The sequence below is a fragment of the Vulpes lagopus genome, chromosome 3 (assembly GCF_018345385.1).
Source record: "Vulpes lagopus strain Blue_001 chromosome 3, ASM1834538v1, whole genome shotgun sequence".
NCBI classification, from domain to species: domain Eukaryota; kingdom Metazoa; phylum Chordata; class Mammalia; order Carnivora; family Canidae; genus Vulpes; species Vulpes lagopus.
Window position 1 is genome coordinate 91,881,994 of NC_054826.1, and position 15,107 is coordinate 91,897,100.

A 15,107-nucleotide genomic window follows, 5' to 3' on the forward strand; every position below is an offset into this window, starting at 1 on the left:
GTGGAGCTTGTTCACTTTACAATAAAACAGGTGGGGGAGTGAGGGGAAAAGCTGCAGGAAGGGACAAAAAAATAGTAAAAGGAAAGAAAAGAAGGAAAAAAAAAAGGTTCTAAAGATATACTTTTTGTAAGTCTGTCTGTAGGGTAAATACACAGGATTTTCTCCCTTTAGTAAAGCTAAAATGGTCTGGCATGCCTGAGAGTAAATCGATACTAAGCACAGTGCAGGCGTGACTGCCATCTTACATGAAGCATCGACTATAAAACAGACACAAAAGACACATGATACTCTCCCACGTCCCCAGCAGCCATAATATCCATCCTTGCCAGTTCAGCTGACATGGATGTTCCATGCTTCCCAATCTTTTTTCTTTCTTACCCCTCCCTCAATGCCCCAGCTTTCTGAGACTCACTAAGGAGGTGAAGAGATAACAAAACCTCTCAAGAAGGGTTTAGCTTGGGAATAAATCCTGTGTTTGCCAGGAAGTGATGTGTACAATAGGAAAATATAAGGATGAGCTTATAAGGACATGAACTTGGTTCTCAAGGAGCCCAACCAGAAGATCCTCAAAATGTTACTGTATGTGTTAAATGGACACTGGGTTTCCTGATTAGATCTTATCATAGTTATTTCAAATGGCTTCTTATACCACTTGCTATCCTTTGCCTCTGCCCGAGTACAGAGACAAAGGAAAATGACAAAAGACCCTCTATACCCTGTCTTGGCCTCTTCCAGAAGTATTCTTCAGAGCCATGAATTCAGAGGGGCTTTTGAATTTAGATAACTTTTATGGTCAAAGCTAAAATCCTTTGCTGGTAATAGAAAATGTCATATGGAATCCACTGGGTAGTCATAATTTCCATTTATAAATAGAAAATATAAAGAGGGTGCCTTATCTGGGTGATTTAATACATGTCTCTGCTTATTACTGTTTTCAAAGTGCCTTTTGCACAAATCTGATTTCAACTGTGCAATAAAGATTCATTATCCTTTTACATAGCAGCCTTTGCATTTCTATGCAGGATCTAATTACGAAAATAGGAACTATTCTATAAACAGATGCTAATCGTGAAGGGAAAATGCTTTCATAAGAGGTATTGCTAAAACTTTACTCAGAAAAGCACTGCATCTGCTTGTAGAACAACGGGGTGGGGAGTGGGAAGGGTGATAGGATAGCAGATTGTACTTTATTCTTGACAGAAACCATGTGAGTGTTATCAGGGTGAAGGTCCCCAGCAAATCACTCTAAAACTGAGGTAACAAGAATCCACATTAATTCCTATATCCCCAATCTAATTTTTCATTCCCATAAATAACTTTAAAAAGATCTTCTCCTCTATTTTCTTGCAGTTTTGCTTTCCTATCAAAAGCCCCATGACTTTTACAATGGGAGGGTATTGTTCTGATAAACAATACCAGGTGTGAGACACATCAGGTACCAGGTTAATTTTTTGTTTCAATAATGCATTATATTAAGGATCAGTATAAAGGTCTAATTTCTAGTTAATGAACAATTATCTGTCCTAATCATATTCAACCTCTCCACAGCATAAACATGGCTCACCACATGATACATCCTTGTTTATGCAACATCTTTTTCTCTGTTTCAGTGACCTGCTTGTCTTACATCACCAACTTCTCCTCCTTCACTGGGTCCTTCTCCTTACCAGGCTGTATCTGGGACTCTGTTGAGTCCTCTTGTTTATTTACATTCTCTTCTCAGAGGACTCCGCCAGTCCCATGGCTGTAAATTCCATCTATATGCTGATGACTCCTTAACTTCAGCTCTGGCCTGGACATCTCCCCAATATCCTAGAATCTTTTAACTGCCCAGCTGATATCTTCTCTTGACTGTCAACTGGCATTACTTTCATAACCTATATCAAAAGAAAATTACCAACTCTCTGCTTCTCACTCTATAAATTCAGCCCCGTACAATCTTTCCCTCTATCTATAAGTGACATCAGTCATCTGACTACCTGAACTAAAATCCTGAGGTCATTTGACTCCTCTTTTTTCTTTGCATCTCATATCTGTTCTGTCTTAAGTCCTACGAAATCTGTATCCAAAATAAAGCCTACATGCAACCCCTTAACATTTCACTGCTATAATCCTGCCTTAAGTTATTGCTATCTCTCTGACCCCATGCAAGATGAGTTCCTAGCTTCCACATCTGTGAGCACGCAGTGCATTTTTCACAAATCAGAGTATTTTTCTTCTGTAAAAATCAGCATCACTCCCCAGGTAAAAACAATCTGAGGGCTTTCCAATGCTCGCTACCAGACAAAAAGATAACCAAGAATTCTACCAGTAACAAAAAAAAAAAAAAAAAAAAAGGAAGGGCTTCATAAGGAAGCCCTGTCAGTTTGCTTGTCCTCTCTGAATTCCAAAAATAACACCTCACAGACTGGTGAGGAATATTTCCAAAACATTGCATACCAATGCATACCAGATATGCAACCAGGATTCAAGCCAAATTTCCACCTAGAGCTTTCAAAGGCTCTGACACGAGTCATCCCCTTTTCTGTCTACTTCTCTCCTTGAGATCTAGATCCTAGCCACACTAGCCTTCCTTCTGTTCCTCAAACTTAACAAGCTTGTCAGTGTTTCAGGGGCTTTGTACTTGCTCATTCTTCTGCTTGGAATACTTGTACCACCTCCCACCATCCTTCAAAAGGCCTCCCAGTCATTGAGCCCTTAATGCAGATCCTTACCTCCCATATTCTAGCTCACCCTCTTCAGAGTCCCCCAATATCGACAATAATCATTTGCTTCTTTACATGTTTATTAATCTTTACCCTAGAATGTAAGCTCCTTGAGAACAGGCCTTTCCTCTTGTTTAGCACTGTATTTCTGGCACAAAGAACAATGCTTGGCTCAGAGTAGGTACTTAATAGAAATACTTTCCAACTGACTGACTGAATTAACCTGAATTTGCCCATACCAACAAAACTACACACAATTATTCTTAAAAAACTCTTTGGGATATTGCAATGCTAAAAAACAAAACAGTAAGCCAACCAACCAACCACCCTTAGAGTACTACAAGGCTACAGTTTATTTTAGTTATTTGGTTAACTATCTAGTAATTTAATGGGGTAATCAATGTGTATTTCCTGACTTGTTCCTGTTCCGAGTAGAAATAATGTTAAAATGATAAATGGAGTAATTTACTTCCAATGCACCTTGTGAGTAATTTTAAAGAGAGTTGTCTTAAGCCATTTAAAGGTATTAATGAACACTCCCTTGAATAATTACTTATTCATTTTGGAATTTCATGTTAGGATTTCTTAAATTAGGTAAAAGATGCATAACAAGAAAACAGGTGAAATACAGATACATATACGATCATACTTTTATTTTTTAGTACAAATGTATTAATAAATCATACATTCTAGGCAGTAGTGTGAAATACTTCACATGCATTAATCACATGCAAATATTATAAGGCAGGTACCACTGTAATTACAGTCAAGAAAACTTAGGTTTATAAAGATTAAGTATAATCATTGTCAAAGTTATACAACAAAGTAAATGATGAAGCTAGAATGGACTGACTCCAAAGCTCATATTCTTTTTGAGCTTTATAAATAAAAGCTTTTATTCTTTATTCTGTGTACTAGATTATAGTAAAAAGTAAATTCATTATCCTCTTATTCTTTATTACATTTTTAATCAGTCACAAACTTACTAAGATACTAACCAAATCAGTCTGTGCATAAGAGCATATGCTTATTCTCTTAAATAAGTCTGGATTTGGTAGGTGGCCCAATACCTCAATGAGTATGACACTGCCAGCAGGCACTGTGAAAAGGGACTGGCAGTTAAACTGGTAGCACATAAAGTGGGACCCCATCCAATCGAAACTTAGAGATTTATCTATTTCAAAGCCTGTTTTTTGGCCATTATTACCCTTTAAAAAGTCCAAAGCAATCTTTGCTACTACATACCTATATAAGACATCTGGCTCCTAGTAAACTATTAATGATAGAATGCAATGCAATAAACCTTATTTGGAAAATCTTAAAAGAACAAAGCCTTCGCTAATGACATTTTAATGAGGAAATGCATAGGCTAATTACTGTAATCTTCCGCTGGTCTATAAAAAGCCTACACCCAAGTGATGTAAATATCTGCTGACTCAGACTGTACTGACAAGATTTTGTTTTACGGTTTAAATCATGGAGAGAAACAAAGGGAAAAAATACATGGAAACACCTACCTCAATCCCCGACTACAGAATGCCATGTAAGAAGAAGATTGACAGGGAGCACTCAGAGCAATGAGTATTTACCCCAGTCCCAAACTGACTATTCCATAGTGCATAAATCTGGCACAATCACTTGGCTAATGAAACAGACTGAGCAACATGGATACCAGACAATGGTACTACATTTGAGGTGAGGAACAGTTTAGGCCTGGAAATCAGACAAGCCTGCCAGCATCCTATATTTCTGTCATATAGTTATCTTTACATACATTGTGTCATCTTATTGTGACAAGCAAGTAGGTTACTGGCTACTAAGCATTAGTGGAAGCTAGGAATATCCTGGGTTACTTAGGAAGCTGAGAAATCATGGTGGGCAGTGGTCATAGACTTTAGGATTTTAAACCAGTTTTTTCTTATTAGGGTTTCATTCATATCCTTTCTCTCAATTCCCAGTTGTCTACACTTATGAAAGAAAACAGAGACAACAATAAAATGATAATAAAATACTAGAAAAAATATAGATGGATAGATATTCATGTATCTCCGTATCTCCATGTCTCTAATATTTCTCTCTTCTATGCCTGCGCTGACCTTTTCCTGGCTTGACTAATCATCATACATATACATACACACATGCTAAAAGTCTCCATCTCCAAGATGCAAAATATTTTAGTAAATCATATTAAATGTGGTCATGAAAAACCAGAGTGAATATGAACTAAAATGCATGATGGGGGGGAAATAACATGGACAGAGGAGTTAGGAGACTAGCTCTAACGCCAATTAATTAGCCATATGTCCTATAGTAAGTCACTTATCCTCAGAAATACCAGTTTTCTCCTCTGCAAATTAGGAGCCTGGAACAGATGGCTTTTAGAGTTTATTGTTTGGAAACTAATAGTTTAAAATTCTATGACTCTAGCACACATTCAATTCAAGGTATGAATTATTCTTTAAGGCTTACCTCTTCCAGGAAGTCCTTCCTGATATAGTTAGCAGGAATTATTTTCCTTCCTTTTCCCCTTATTCTATTATTTCCATACCTCTCTGTAGCAATCAAGAACATTGGTCAAAGGTCAGAGTTCAAATCCTAATCACTTATTAGCTGTGTGACCTTAGGTAAATGACTCAGATAAGACCCTCAGTTTCCTAAATTATCAAATACTGATAAAAATAGTAACTACACTTCATGGGATTATTAAGAGAACCAAATGAGATAATGTATGCAGGGTGATTAGAATAGTGCTTATCACTTAAGTGCTGAATGAATGCAAGGAGCAGTGGTTGTAATTGTGCTTTGTTGTTGAGTTTACCCAGCCTCGGCTTTGCTACTATGCTCTCCAATGTCTCTCTCTGTATCACACCTCTGATTTACCTTCTACAATTTACAAAGCTTCAAAGATGCTACTTTGATGATCCTGACTCAAAATTATATGAGCTAGAAAAATACGTATCAAAGTGACCTTGGTTCAAGGGTATATTCATTCTTGTATATGCCTGTCTCACCTACCAAATCATAAGCCGTTGAGAGGAATGAATGATAACTTATGCATCTCTTTCCCTCCCACCTGGCACCCAAAAGGTGCTCACCAAATTTACTGAATGTAAATGTGGAAGGTGCACACCAGAAATTACCTGATTTTACCACTAGATGATGATTATAGGCATCTAAACACTGAAAAGCTGGGATGTGCTGCTTACATAATGTTTTGATTCATTCTGTCAATGTTCATCAAATATATTCATTGAGTCTCTGCTATGCATTAGGCCCACACTAGACCAGACCAGGGCATTCTAGTGCATACTACACTGATGTGGTACCTGACCTCCTAGAGCTTACAGACTAGTGGAGACAACATACACTGTATCATTACAAAAACAACTGATCATAAACATGATTAATGTTACAAAGGAAATCAGTGAAGTGATGAAAAAAGATTTTATCTGATGTGATTAAAAAAAGACTTTATCTGTGTGACAGGAAAAAGAAAAAGCACAAAATAATGCTGATATTTATTAGGTTACCTAACTTTGAATTTTTCAGTGAAACCAGGTGACAGGCACAGCCACCCAACTGAAATAATCTACTTTATTTGCTATAGACAAAATTAAAATTTTAAAGTATTAGTCTTAAAAAAAATAAAGTATTAGTCTTGATTTCTGTAAGTTTAGAATATCTAAAATAACTGAACTCATAGGCAGAATATGGACACACAATTATTACGGTATATATGTGGATCTCTCATTCCCCTAGACCAGGAGGATAATATTTAATCTCTTAGATAAGGAAATCTCATACATCAGTTCAACATTTATTAGTTACCAGGTGCTTACGATAGGCCCTGGGGATAAAGTGATAAATAGAAGGCTCCTGCCTTTTAAGAGTATGCATTGCAATGGGGAAAACAATTAACCAACAGGAATCCTAACAGGACTAAAACCTTTAAATTTAGCTTTACTTAATTATCTACAAATCTATTCTGCTATATAGTGCCACTTATTGAGCCACAGAGCACCCTATTACTTTTGAGGAAACACATGCACAAACATAAACAGACAGTTCTTTTTCTCTCTCGGCTAATGGTTAACAATGGAAAAATGGATTGTTATTATGACAAAAACTGGCTCTATCACTTGATCCATTTTTTTTTTCATGGAATTCTAAGGAAAATGAGCTCCTGGAGGGAATAGACCATGTTTCTTTACCCCTGCAGTTCCACCAAAAACATTGAAGCAAGCAAACTGATGCTAACAATGTGGGAGTACAGAAGTGATACCTATGGTGTAAAATACTGCACCTAATTTTTCCTTAAAGATATCAAAAAATATACATTTGTAATTCTGAAAATATGAACCAAGGATAAAACATTTCTCTTTGTACAAATCACAATATATTCTTCTTTGGGTGTCACCATCTAGCATCAAATAGGATAAATTGTTTTAAAAAAATGAAAACTTAAAAGAGGAAAAGTAATTGGTGTTATTTTTATTTATTTTTAAGATTTTACTTATTTATTCATGAGAGACACACAGAGAGAGGCAGAGACACAGGCAGAGGGAGACACAGGCTCCCTTGCAGGGAGTCCCGATGCAAACTCGATCCCATTACCCCTGGGATCACAACCTGAGCCAAAGGCAGATGTTCAACCACTGAACCACCTTGGCATCCCATAATTGGTGTTATTTAAGAATGTTCTGCATATGTGTATGGACATCTGCGTATATGTGTCAAACAGGTAGCATTGTACATATACTCAGAAATAGAATGTGTGTGTGTGGGTGAGGGATGCCCAGGCATGCATGTGTGCATGCGTGCATGAGCCTGGAGTAGAGAGAATTTATTTTGTCTAGTTCCCTTCTTTTTCTGAGAAAACTAATGCTGAAAGAAGCTTATTTGTTACTCAAGAGCTAATAGCTAACAGGTAGCAGAAGTGGAGATAAGCAGGATTTTTTTCAAATAGAACCAACTGTGTATATGTACACAAAGTATCTAGCACATGGAAGAGTATTTAATTAGCCATCATGTCAATTTATTCTGAATATTAGCCATAACTATCATTATATATACTGAATGTAAAAAAGATGGTTTCTTAAATCTTTTCCCCAAGAATACAATAATGATTATCTGAGCTTTGGACTTGCTATCACTGTACCTTTTCTGATCTCAAAAGATATGCAGTCAGGTGAACATTAACAGTACCTGAACTACAGAGCTTACCCTTAACTAATGTCCAAAAAAATTTTGCCTATCTGTGTGTCATCTTCTATTTGCTGTCATCTTCTATTTGCTGATTTCAATTTATTCCTTTAAAATGAAAATAAATACATGAGGATGATGTTTTATTTAAGAACCTAATTCCAGACACATCAATGTATTAATACATGTCCCTATAGATGCTGTCATTACTGATCAAATCTGAATTATTCTCCATCAGCTGCAGCAACCGGATATCCAGATGCCTGGAGAATAGCATAGTGTGAGATGGTTCTGAGGTGACATGCTCTGAATCCTTCCCGTGCCAGATGAAATTTAATTATACCCATTGTTTTTATTATTCAAAATACACTGACAGTTCATGTACTCAGCAAGAAATTCCCCTCTAGTTTATTCAGTATGGCTTTTATGCTAAGAGAAAGGCATTGTGGGCGGGGGTGTGTCTCCCTCCCCCACCCCTACAAGGAGATAAGAGGCCACAGAAGCCCAGTTGATTTCCCCAGCCCAATTATTTCATTGTGCATTCTCCTCCTCAACAGCACTCCTTACCTAGGGATACAGTCCGCCTAAACACCACACACTTAATGGAGTCCCCGAAGCTGTCTCAATTTCATCTCTTCTAACTAATAGGCTGTGATACTTTCTCCCCAAACAGATCAAGCTCTTCTCTCACTCCACATCCTCTTCCGACAGAAAAGGAAAGGGTGGGGGAGAATCACTCTGATGAAAGAGCGCCTTCATTTCTGCTACTGCACCTTCATTACTGCCTAATGCTGCGTTTCTTTAGAGTACAACAACCTCACTTAATCCAATCTAGGAGCTTCTTTTTTCCAGATAATGACAATAATAGGTGTTTCCTTTTTACTCTTAGTAGTTACACTGAACAGCAGGAATCTACACACTTTTGCAGTAGTTAACAGGCAGACAAGTCAAGTTTTGCTTTCTTTGAAAGATCTCTAAAATTGATTGCTCAGAGAATATTTTAGGACTGAGAGACAAAATAAGGAAGGAAGAGGAAAATGTAGCTTTCCTGAAACTTATAAGGTCTTTGGGATATATGTTCCTTGAGGTCAAAAATTTCAAAATTCTCCCCTTCTTTCTTCTACCATTCAAGAGTAGATTTAGTGTTAATATTAAAAGAGTCATTCCTATTCTGACTTGGATTTATGTCTTGAAAATGAGTCTGATTTCCAGACGTAGGCATCACTGTATCAAAAGGGTTCACTTTAGGGGCACCTGGGTGGCTCTGTCGGTTAAGGGTCTGCCCTCTGGCTCAGGTCATGATCTCAGGGTCCTGGGATCAAGCCCTGCACCCTGCATAGGGCTTCCTGCTCAGTGGAGAGTCTGCTTCTCCCTCTCTCCCCTGCTCATGCTCTCTCCTTTGCTTTGCTGTCTCTCAAATAAATAAATAAAATCTTTTTTTTTAAAGGCCTCACTTTATCTCCTCATGGAGAGATATCATTTATGTTTTTCTTAATAATTAGCACTTACATTAGTAACAGTGTCTTACTGAGATTTTCCCATTCAAATATATAAGCATTTGGGGGAAGGATTTTTGAAAAAGAGTCTACTTGCTTTTTTCAAGACTAATTTCTTTAAAAATGTTACACATACTTGAAGATAGCATTCCTGCCATCTTCCAGGGTCATACTCAGGTGAAGATTTCAAGAAAACCAATCAGAAACCTAGGTCCAAAATCAGGCTGAAGAAATACTATAGCAATTTCCTGAAATGTGACACCTCCTTGTCCCTCAGGGAAAATTTCTGTGCTGCCAGAGATAAGGCCTCTTATGTAATGTGGAAAAGAATCAAAATGGTTAATTCGAATATCTCTTACACTGTGCTAGAACTCAGCAGCTCTCTTCTTAAAGCAAGACACAGCAGTAACATTTAATTACATTTGACGTTTAGCTTCGGGTTCCATAAGCCATCCTAAATTACCTTTTGGGTCAAAACAGAGCTGGATTTTCCTACTGACGACAGTTACTATTATCTTCAAGGTTAACATCCCTGATGGGCCTGGGGTAGAAGAGATAGCAAACATGTATTAACAAACTCTAGAAAGCATTCTGACAGTCCCTCAATAAAGTCCCCTCCCTCATTGTGACCCCTGCCCAGAAGGTAGGTGACCATGCTAACTGTGGTATTTCCTGGACAAGCATAGGGGTCATGTTTATTCCAAAAAGTGCCAAAAGGGGTTGTAGAAAAACCAGTGGGGGTTGTCTTCTGGTCAAGCTATTTATTCTGTTTATATCTGGCAAGTTACAAACTTACACTGGGGGTTTCCAGGTTCAACAGTTGTTATTATTTTATAAGCAAAATGACAGATTTTGGTAAAACAGGGACCAAAGAGAAGAAAGTACTTTGGATACTAAATGCAGAGATGAGGAAGCCTAGAATTAATTGAATTAATTATGCTGAACATTATTCTTCTCAGGCAAGAAATAAATCATAAGAGTACACAGGAAAATAATAAAAGATTATTTAAGTGAATTCTAGGTTGGATCTGAGATTTAAATAACCCTGACAGTAGGGTTACATGAATCAGTGCACTTTCTTCCCCAGAGGCAAACATATCTGAAACAGTCAGTCAGTGGCTACCATGGGCCTGCTTTATCATGTTAGAAAATTATTTTGGGTGAGTTTAACCTGAATAGTGCCCTCTACAGGGATTAACATTTTTCCGACTCTTCTGCCCAATGGTTGGCATTTTTGTCTTATTGCAAAAATCAGTGATCTCTCTAAAGGCTCTTCATTCAGGCTCTGAAATCAGATGGCTGGCCCTGGGATCTGTTCTGTTGTTTATGAGCTATGTGACCTTGAGCAAGTCATTTACCTTGCTGAGCCTCAAAATTTACACCATAAAATGAGGATACAATTTAGTATCCACAGTGGTGTGGTTGAAAGACAATGCTGCATATAAAGTATCAGCACAGGATGCCTGGGTGGCTCAGTGGTTGAGCATCTGCCTTTGGCGAAGGGAGTGATCCAGGGGTCGGGGATGGAGTCCCACATCGGGTTCCTTGCAGGGAGCCTGTGTGCCTATGTCTTTGCTTCTCTCTATGTCTCTCATGAATAAATAAAATCTAAAAATAATAATAAAATTAAGTGTTAGCACTGTGCCTGGCATAGAGTAAGGACTCACTAAGTGTTAGTTCTATTAGTCTTCATGTTGTTCAAGACATACAACTGTCTGCACCTGTTTGCATTTTCTACTTCACTGACTTATATGATCATTGTTCATTAGTGTCTTCAAAAGCAGTTCTTTTCCCTCATTATGTCTGATGTGATGGGAACACGTTTTTAGATCACATCAAGAAACCATGAAGGGCTCAGGATTCTGTAGGTTTCTGTCAAAGCAGGTTGCTATCAGACTTTAAAGATAACAGATTTGGCATTACATCAGCAGGTCTAGATATAGTCAGGCCTGGTCCAAAGGGAAGACAAAGGATGCCATCTACACACTAAATGAATCCTACTGGGTTGATGGCATTCTCATCATTTGGCTTTCTTCCTCTCCTCTCTGAGCACATATTGACTTTCTCAGATTGCCGCTAAAATCTATCTAATGGTAGTTTTGCTAGGGTTCAAGTCATGCTTGCTTTTATGCCTGTGGGCCAAACTCTCACACTGACACAGAAGACAATAATGAATACAAGGAGCTTCCCTTTAACACCCCCACCCCCCTCTGTGTCATTTTGCTCCTGAAATTAGAATTCCATCCCCCACATTCCATTTGGAACATCAGCAGTCTCTGGAAGTAGTGCCTTGAGAGTTTCTTTATGCCTTCAGCTTTCAGCTTGCTGCAGTGTGACATGTACAGACCAATAAGGATTTTCCTGTCTCTACACTGACAAGTGAGAAGTGAGAACTTAAACATGCTAAAGGTAATTAGCACTACAGCCTTGCACAGTCAAGTTCATCCTAGCAGGCAAAACAAAGTGGCAGCTTCTACCCCACTCTCGTTGAGTTCCATGGCCTCCTCTCAGACTCTCATTTTCTACATCTGTGTTGAGTTAGTAACACTTTCCAATTAGCAAACTTCAGCTCTGCTCAGTGGCAGTATTGTAGCCAATGAGGTTTACCCAAAGCATGATTATTGCTAATTGAAAACTTTTCCTAATTAGCAAATTTCTATTAAATACAGACTTTGTTTGCTCAAGATATATCAGAAGTGACTTGAAAGGAGTAACATAAACCTTTCATTTCATTTGGCAAGTTACAGCAATGAACTCGAAATCAATATTCTATTTGTCAGAATTAGAAGGCCCACAATGAATTTATGCATTCCCTAAGAAATTTTGTAAGAGACAGGGATCTTTTTTCCCTTTGATGGCAAAAGTCTAATCAATAAAAGAGACACTCTTCCTAACAGAGAAAGAAAGGAAGGAACACAGGATTTTTTTTAGTACCTGCTATAAACTCTGTGAAAGGGCACTGTCACGGTGACTTCGTTTAATCTTCTCAACATTACTGAGTAAGGGATTACCAGGCTCACTTTTATAGTGAGAGTACAGTTAAAGTTAAATGACTTGCAGAAAAGCATACAGTTAAGGGCAAATGTTTTAAAATCTGGGTGTGTAAGGGGCGCCTGGCTGGCTCAGTTGGAAGAGCATGCAACTCTTGATCTCAGGGTCATGAGTTTGAGCCTCACAATGGGTACAGAGATCACTCTAAAATAAATAAATAAACTTTTGAAAAATACAATCTAGATGTGTAAACCCAATTACCACTTTCTTTGTCTGTTGTTATATGGAAAAAAAAACACTGCCTATTTACAGTTAAACTAAGACAATTAAAATGGTTACAAATTATCTTGTATTATTTATATTGGAGACAAGAACATATGCAGCATAAGAATCTAAATAAACCTGGTAATTACCTTCTGACTGTACTATGAATCAAGAAAAAAAAAAAGACAAAATAAGCCACCCTACACTTTATAATGCATTTTCCTGCAATGCATGACTATGAAATAAGATATGAAGGGTGTTAATTTGACATATAAACAAAAATTTGGGCTTGTGTTACCAGCTTTCACATCACTAGGAAAGCAGTGGATCACATTATGGAACCATCATATATAATGTGACATATCACCATACTAACAAAAAAGCACAATATCTGATATCCAATTGGATAAGACTTCAATATACTATAGTTAAACCTAATGCCTGAAAAATATGCTGTGTTGATGTTTCTGGAAAGAACAGATCATCTAATCTCAAGGGTATATATCACCTTACAGACATGTTTTACAGTATTTCAACAGAAAATATACACAGAACAAAGTGTGAAATGGTTAACCATACAAGAATGAAAATACTATGGTGAAAATGCTTAATTTCTCCACTCTGAGCTAAATTACAAGCAGTGAGATAACATAAGAGTGTGAATCTTTTAAGTCCTTGAGTAAACTCCTTTTCCTTTGTAAGCATTAAAAAAGCTATATTGGGTTAAACAGAATTCAAAGAACATCCGTAAAAAGAAAAGTAACACAACTGGCAACCCAAAGCTTCAGCAGATTCCCATTTTCCCAGTAATCACCTCCAATGAGACCTAGGGAACTAGTGCTCCATGACAATATACTGTCTAATGAGAGCTTATCTCATTACTGGAAAAGGGTAACTAGAACTCAGCTCAGCCCAGCCTGTGAGATTGACACCCCCACTGTCAGAATTTGGTTCAGCAAAAACTATGCAGCAGTGAAGAAATTTGTGAAATGATCGCCGAGTAAGCAATAGACAATTATGGAATTTAAAACAGCTGCTAGGAGAGCAACATGCCAACTGGCAGGAAAAAGTTTTAATACTAATGATCATATTTAAAAGAAAACAAACGTACCCCTTTTCTCCTTAATGGACAGTATTTCTCATTCCATTCAAATGTCCACCTCGGCAAAAGAAATTCTACAAGGCTTTACTAGCAAAGGTTTTAATTTCATTAAATACTAATCAACACTTATTACTGTATCTTTGGCTAAAACCTCAGGTCTGGTAGAATGTGCAAAGGGAAATGATAGCAGGAAAAAGGTGCCAGGCTGGAAAAGCAATACTCCTTCTTACTGTGATATTTATTAGATGCATAACAAACATTTGGCCCTGTAGCCTCTTGTGATCAGAAGTGATCTAGATCTCATAATGTAAACATTCTTAGATGAAGCATCATGAGCAATCCAGCTATTATTCATTCTTAACATGATCCTCCTCAAATCACAATCAACCTTGTGATCACAAATAACCCCTTCATGCTGACACACACTGCTCTACAGAAGGTGGTTTCACCAGACCACCAACAAATGGATACCAGCAAACTCAGTGTGATCAGTATTTTCAAAAAATAAAGCTGATATCTCAGGTTATCTATAATAGGTCAGAACTCTTCTCTCTCCCTCAATACCAAGAAATGAACAAAAAGAAATTCTGAGGGGCTCAAGAGAGAGGCCGGCAACTGTTAAGTGCCAAGAACACTGCATACATCATCTCATTTAATATGTCACAGCTATGTTTGTACCCATCTTACAAATACAGAAATTGAGACCCAGGCACACAAAATAGCCATCCACAAAGATATCTTGATTATCCCCCAAATGGTATCATAGGCATTAATCTGGCTTCAAACCTTACGTGCGTAAGAACCTCTCCTTCTTAAGGAAATTGGCAATCAAACATTTCCTAGTCAAAATTCAGTACCCTAGTTGGGAATCTGGTTTACATAGCAAAAAAACTACAATCCCAGTTTTCTGCTGAGATTTCCTGTCCTCTTTCTCAAACTCTTATTTATCCAGTCTTGGCCACAGGATGTCCCTCTTCAGTCTTTGACTCACATGATTTTGCTTTAATTATCATCAAATTAGAACTGGTAGGGTCATTTATAGGCACTCTCTCCTGAGAAATGAGGTGTGGGCCTATGCAAGCAGTTCTCCTTTGAGTCACTGATACCATCTCTGGTACATACAGCTCATGGTCCTTCTTTCATCAGTTGCTCTGGGTAATCACGCATACTGAGCAATCCTGGCAGTTCTCACTACAATTCTTAAATGTTCCTTGGAAATTTCTGGCTTATTCAAAATTTCCTATGGGCACATTTCCTTTTTTACAGATAAAGAGAAATATCTCTCTGAACTTTTAGACAACCAGTTTATAGAGGAAAAAGAACTTCCATTTATGTCCAAATGGTGGA

The 15,107-nt window shown here is 37.6% G+C and overlaps 1 protein-coding gene and 1 pseudogene across 5 annotated transcripts in view; one reads left to right on the forward strand and one right to left on the reverse strand.

The window, feature by feature from the left end:
- The window catches only part of AUTS2 (activator of transcription and developmental regulator AUTS2), a 1,147,829-nt gene that overhangs the window by 536,075 nt on the left and 596,647 nt on the right, over window positions 1-15,107 (reverse strand). The window contains exon 1 of one of the 5 annotated variants that reach the window (XM_041749192.1): window positions 5,175-5,291. The exons of the other annotated variants lie outside the window; for them this stretch is intronic. Within the exon in view, the coding sequence (XP_041605126.1) occupies window positions 5,175-5,276 (102 nt within the window). The 5' untranslated portion in view covers window positions 5,277-5,291. Of the gene's footprint in view, window positions 1-5,174; window positions 5,292-15,107 lie in introns of those variants that run through there. 5 annotated transcript variants of the gene reach the window in all.
- Window positions 11,971-12,079, forward strand: LOC121488406 (annotated as a pseudogene).